General features: G+C 49.5%; 1 protein-coding gene across 1 annotated transcript in view; it reads left to right on the top strand.

Annotated features, from left to right (window-relative positions):
- Window positions 1-6,640, top strand: part of frem2a (FRAS1 related extracellular matrix 2a) — a 49,768-nt gene that overhangs the window by 13,793 nt on the left and 29,335 nt on the right. Inside the window, exon 3 of the mRNA XM_084683800.1 lies at window positions 3,668-3,814. Coding sequence (XP_084539926.1) covers window positions 3,668-3,814 — 147 coding nt within the window. The remainder of the gene's footprint in view (window positions 1-3,667; window positions 3,815-6,640) is intronic.

The raw sequence follows: 6,640 nt of genomic DNA on the forward strand, positions 1-6,640 counted from the left end.
ACTGACACAAGCGCACACACACAAAAGCATAAACGAATACACCATCACACACACGCACGCATGCAATCACACACACGCACGCACGTATATGCACCGGGTTCATATGGAGCTCACATTGCAGTCAACTTCAAGCACTTGAGATGAAAGCCACGCTTGTCAAGACGACGTTCATGTGTGTGTGTGTGTGTGTGTGCACGTGAGCTGTGCAAATGTATGCGTGTGTGCGACGGTGTGACTGCATGTGTGTGTGTGTGTGTACGACTGTGCGTGCGTGCCGGTGTGTGTGTGGGATAGCTGAGGGACTGTTGATTTATTCATCAGGAGTCTCTTGGTAACTCTTGGTTGCACTGAGGCATACAGAAGGGGCCTAAACTCTTAGTCCGACTGGCAGAAGCAGAATTTCACACTGAACTTTTCACCTCTGACAGAGTGGTGGGTTTTAGCACTTGTGTAGTGTGGTGCTTTCAGGTTCAGCCAGCCAGCCACAGCAGTGTGGGTGTCTGTGGGAGTGAGTGAGTGTGAATATGTGTGTGTGTGTGTGTGTGTGTTAGTGGGTGTGTGAGAGAGTGTTTGTGTGAGTTTTATGATCCTGTTCTACTTTAAGGGGGGTGTAGGTGTGAGACAGTTATCCAGGGTGTTGCGGATGTCACAATTATTCCCCCCCCCCCCTTTCGCTCTCCCTCTCTCTCTCTCACGCTCTCGCTCTCTCTCTCTCTCACAAACCCCGAACCACGCACCAACGAATTCCCGACATAGCCTGGCATTGTTCGCGCGAACAAAAGAGACGATCCTCTCTTTTTCCCCTTTTATCTCCTTTATTCTGGAGTTGTCTTGTTTTCGCCCTCCCTCCATCTTTATCTCCTCTCCACCTCCTTCTCTCCAGCGTTTGTGTTCTTTCCCTCGCTCGCTCTCTTTCCTCCTCTCCTCTGCTCCCTCATTCCATCCTCGTTTCCTACATCTCACTCTCTCTCTCCCTGTGCTCTCCCACCTTCTCTCTCTCTTGTCTCCCTCTCCCTCTCTCTTTCTCTTCATACGTCCGTACGGCAAGTACCATATATCTCTCTCTCTGTGCTCTCCCCAACCTTGTGTCTCTCTCTCCATCTCTCTCTAGCTCCCTCTCTCTTTATTTTCCTCTCATCCCTCTCTATTTCTCGCTCCATCCTGGGTGCGTTGTGCTCGGAGCAGCATGTCTTCCTGCTGGGCAGATAACAGTGAGTCATGTGTGTCCTCCGCACGCAACCTCTTGCACGTCGAATCTTCTGGATGAGCTGTCATCATATAGATTATACGCTGTAGCATAGCAAAGAAAGGCACTTGCCCCGCACAGAGCTAAAGAAAATTGCCTACTGACTACGATGGCATGTCCTTAAAGATAAAGGCCGGGTTTACCAGATTCGTTAAGAAGCTCTTAACACTAAGAGCTTCTTAGGATTGTGTAAAAGCGTTCTAAGAGTGTTCTAGAGTGTTCTTAGAACGCTCCTAAGAAGCTGTTAGCGTTAAGCGCTTCTTAACGAATCTGGGAAACCCGGCCAAAACCATTTCCTAAACGGGTCATGTCTTGACATGGTTGTGAGGATGAGGGGTGTGACCTTCAGCTGTCCGACTTGTGTGTTTCTTTCCACTGTGGATGATATAAGAGGTGTTCAAACTGTAGGAAGAGAACTTGTGGACCTGTTGTGAAGGCCTGTTGTATTTTCTTTCATCTCCGCTCATGGAAAGACAGCTGTTACACCCCAAAATATGTTTTTTCTTTTCATCTGTATATTATGCTTTTGTATTCAATTGTCCTTGCAGAAACATTCAGACGACGGTGGAAACATTCAATTTACACACACACTGTACGCGCCGCACACCGTTCACACACACCCACGCATACTTGTGAGCTTTGTGTGTAGCAAGGGGGGGGGGACGACGACAAGGATCTGCCGTCATAGTAACTGTTGTTTGGTCACTTGGAACGAATTCTGCCTTGCATGACTGGCTTGGCTTTTAGTGGTATTAAAGATCCTGTAAAGTGGAATTGAAAACAAGTTTTAAGTTCTTCACACCACAGAAGAATGTGTTGTTAATTACCCATCCAAATTCGAATGGAAAAAAAAACACAGACAAGTATGTTAAATTAGGCTTTGAAATCGTGAAAAAAATCAGCAGTTTTCTCTGCTTGAGACTGGGGGGGGCATGTCGCCTGAAGGAACTGAAGCTCCGCCCCCTCGCTGGAAAGCGCCTCCTGTCTCAAGCACCTACGACCCAGATCATTTATTTGTTAGTAAAAACGGACACCAGAGACGGCAAACAGAGAGCTCTCCAACTAGGCTACTTCTAGCACATAGCTACTATTTCACCAAAATACCACCATTCTACACCGAGTAGCCTAATATCAAGTTGGCTCATTTGCACTAACTCATAGCAGAGATACCTCTGGAAAACATATCTAGTATAATTATAACAAGCACGCGGAATTGAGTGATGAACTGCTGGCGGCAGTGGATGGTCCAGGTGCGACCGGAGGAGGAACGCCGATGCTCGGCACGGCTCCACGCTGCAAGAGTAGCCGCGTGTTGGTGAACCCCGTCTGTCTCTGGTCCACGTTGAAACTATCCACCGTGAAAGGGTCATTGCAGAGGCGGCTGTTGGAGTTTATCCGAAGCTTTCCGTCTGCATGGCTCCTCACAAAATCACTCCACCTTTTTTTACTTTCCTCATCAATAGGGAAATTAAATAGTGTTGCAGCGCAGCTTGAGTTCTTGCATCCGGGGAAGATGCAGTTGCTGGTGGAGGGAGACATCCTAAAGCTATCTAGATAGCTGATGTCGGCTACAATAACAATACAGCAGGAGTCGTAACTGAAGTGGAGTTGGGGGACCTCTTATTCAAATGAGCTCCAGGCTTTTATACCGTTTCAGCGGGTGAGAGGAGGAGCCACGCAGTGATCTGACGTAGATCGGTCAAAGTGACGTAGATCGGTCAAAGTGACGTAGATCGGTCAAAGTGACGTAGATCGGTCATTTTTGGGCTCCGCCTTACAAAACCTGAGCTGAAAACGGAAGAGAAACTGTTCAACGGTCTAACTCCACATTTCAGTGCGACAAAGTTTTTGTGCTTTGCACATGCTTTCATTAACTAATTTCACACGAATATAATGTACTGAGAAGCAAATCATGGAATCAACTTTATCGGATCTTTAAACACACGCACGCACACCAATGTGCACACACACACACGCACAAGCTTTGCACACGTGTGTAACACACTAAGCCTACTTAATACAGGGATTCGACCCAATATCCATAAGTCACTTTTGGGATCCCCATCTTGATCGTAAGGGATGTACACAAGTCCTAACCCAAATACCAGGCCAATGCTGCTTTAGAGGCAGAGCTCTCGACACACAGACACAAAGACAGTACAGACATAGACAGGCAGGCAGGCAGGCAAACAGGCAGGCAGGCAGGCAGACAGGCTGACTTGAACAGACCAATACACACACAGACAGACAGACAGGCGGACATGAACAGACCAATACACAGACACACAGACAGACAGACAGACAGACAGACAGACAAAGATAGAAAGAAAAACAGACCGAAGTACAAATGCACACCCACAAACGCACACCCATCGATCTACTATAATGTCTGCTGCGTATGCGTGTGTGTTCGTTGTTCAGGGGGAAACAAGCTGAAGGAGCAGCAGTTCCGCCTGGACTGGGCCTGGATCTCCCTGGAGAAGGAGTACCTGGTGGTGGATGAGCAGGCCAAGGTCCTGGAGGTGGTCCTCAGACGCAGGGGCTACCTGGGAGAGACCTCCTTCGTGGGTGAGTCTGCCTGTCTGACTGTCTGGTTCTCTCTCTGTCTGTGTGTCGGCCTGTCTGTGTGTCGGCCTGTCTGTCTCTGTCGTGTGTCTGTCCGTCTGCCTGCCTGCCTGTCTGTATGTGTCTGACTGTATGTGTCTGTCTGTATGTGTCTGTCTGTATGGCTTGCATGCATGGATGGGTCAGTGAGAGAGGGAGGGAGGGAGGGAGGGAGGGAGGGAGGGAGGGAGGGAGGGAGGGAGGGAGGGAGGGAGGGAGGGAGGGAGGGAGGGAGGGAGGGAGGGAGGGAGGGAGGGAGGGAGGGAGGGAGGGAGGGAGGGAGGGAGGGAGGGAGGGAGGGAGGGAGGGAGGGAGGGAGGGAGGGAGGGAGGGAGGGAGGGAGGGAGGGAGGGAGGGAGGGAGAATAGAGGGAGCTGAGGGCTATAAGCAGGCGTGTGCTCTGTCACCTCCAGTCATTAGTATTCTGATCCTTGTGAATCATAGCTGGAGTGTTAGCAGCTTCAGCTGCTAGCTCCTAGCCTTATCTCGAACGGCCGTGCCACTCGCACAAGCTTTGTGTGTGCGTGTGCTTGTGTACGTGTGTGTGTGTTTCCTGTGAGGAGGTTTTTTGCAGTAGAGAGTATCTCAGGGGCATACATGAAAGCCTGTGCCCGACTCTCATCTCTCAGCACAGCCGGTGTGTGAACACCTGGTTATCATCTCAGACCACACACACACATTCACCCCCACACACACACACACATTCACCCACACACACACACACACACACACATTCACACACACACACACACACACACATTCACCCACACACAACCATTTGTATCCACCAACCCACCACGCATACTCATACATACTCATGTCACATAGGCAAGCTTTTAATTGTTTATTTGTCTGTTTGTCAGAAGTGTGTGTGTGTGTGTGTGTGTGTGTGTGTGTGGAGGATGTAAGTCTGAACCGAGCCAATACCAAACTGCACAGCATGTTTTGTTCTCTGCTAGATCTCTATTGGCTACAATGATGAAACAGCGTTTGTGTGAGTGTGAGTGAGTGTGTGTGTACGTGTGTGTGTGTGTGTGTGTGACCAACACCACTGGGTTCTAATGATGTAATATGCCCCACTGAAGGGTAACTAAGATAAAAGAAACCCAACAGCCCCCGTCAGTCACCCTGGTGTTCAGACACCGCACAGCACGGGAGAGGAAGTGCTTATGAGGGAGGGAGGGAGGGAGGGAGGGAGGGAGGGAGGGAGGGAGGGAGGGAGGGAGGGAGGGAGGGAGGGAGGGAGGGAGGGAGGGAGGGAGGGAGGGAGGGAGGGAGGGAGGGAGGGGAAGCACTTATGCTTATGAGGGAGGGAGAGGGGGAGGGAGGGGGAGAGGGGGAGGGAGGTAGGGGGAGAGGGAGAGGGAGAGGGAGAGGGAGAGGGAGAGGGAGAGGGGGATGGGGAGGGGGAGAGGGAGAGGAAGCACTTATGCTTATGAGGGAGGGAGGGGGGGGGGGGGGAGGGAGAGGGAGAGATGGGGGACGACGATGGGGGGGGGGGGGGGGTGGAAGGCAAGTGCCTTGCAGAGCACCGGGAACAAAATAATGACACCTACCTCCATCACCTGCCTCCATCACCTACCTCCATCACCTGCCTCCATCACCTACCTCCATCACCTGCCTCCATCACCTGCCTCCATCACCTGCCTCCATCTCCTGCCTCCATCACCTGCCTCCATCACCTGCCTCCATCTCCTGCCTCAATTTTTGATTCACAAAAATGTTTTTTTTACCTGGCAAAAGAAAATCATTTGCCTCTTTTGTTACACTCTGACAGCTTTTGGAGTGGAATCTTGTCTCTTTGGAATGTTGTCTGAAACAACATGAATCAAGAAGTTACGACAGTTATGTCAAATTAACGACAACTGTCAAATACTTGGAAAAACAATCTACAAATACTGCCTCTTCTACCTGAGACTCAAAACAGATAGCAGCAGCAAGTAGGCAACCTTTAAATGTGCTTTGAAGGTAGCATGAGTATAGTATGAAAACATGAAACAAGTAAGATGTTGACGTTTTTTGAATCAAGAAGTTACGACAGTTATGTCAAATTTACGACAACTGTCAAATACTTGGAAAAACAATCTACAAATACTGCCTCTTCTACCTGAGACTCAAAACAGATAGCAGCAGCAAGTAGGCAACCTTTAAATGTGCTTTGAAGGTAGCATGAGTATAGTATGAAAACATGAAACAAGTAAGATGTTGACGTTTTTTTTTCAACTTTATTGTTAACCGAGCACGTACTGTAGGAGAGTAAACATATTACGAGAGTTTGTAACATTATATGAAAACTACAAACTAATTTGTTAATATTTTTCAAATGGGAGACATGATTGCATCATCTGGACTTGATCGTGTTCAGCCTTCATTTTCTCTCACCCCATCCCCCTGCCTTCCTCGCCGCTGGTCTTACCCCCTCCCCCCCCCACCCCCCTCACCCGCTGTTCCTCTCATCCTCCTTTTCTCCTATTCCACTTTCTTCTCTTCCTCTGGCTCCCTGCCTCCTTCCTTCTTTCTCCTGTCTCTTTTTCTGACCTCTCTCTCTCCCCCCTCTCCAGCCCTGTCTTTCATTTACGTTTTTTCTGTTTCTTGCATTTGCTCTTTCTTTGACTCCCCCTACGCATCCTCTCCCCTGTCTTTGCTGTCTCCCGTGGTGTCTCTCTCCTGTCCTCTTCCTCCATCTCTCTTCCATCACTCCTTTGTTCAAAGACTTTGGCTGCATGGGGCCTCGGCACTGCTCTCTCTCTCTCTCTCTCTCCCTCTCACTCTCTCTCTTACTCTCTCTCT

This window comes from Hypomesus nipponensis, chromosome 20 (assembly GCF_054491055.1).
Source record: "Hypomesus nipponensis isolate SF chromosome 20, ASM5449105v1, whole genome shotgun sequence".
In the NCBI taxonomy this organism is placed as follows: Eukaryota; Metazoa; Chordata; class Actinopteri; order Osmeriformes; family Osmeridae; genus Hypomesus; species Hypomesus nipponensis.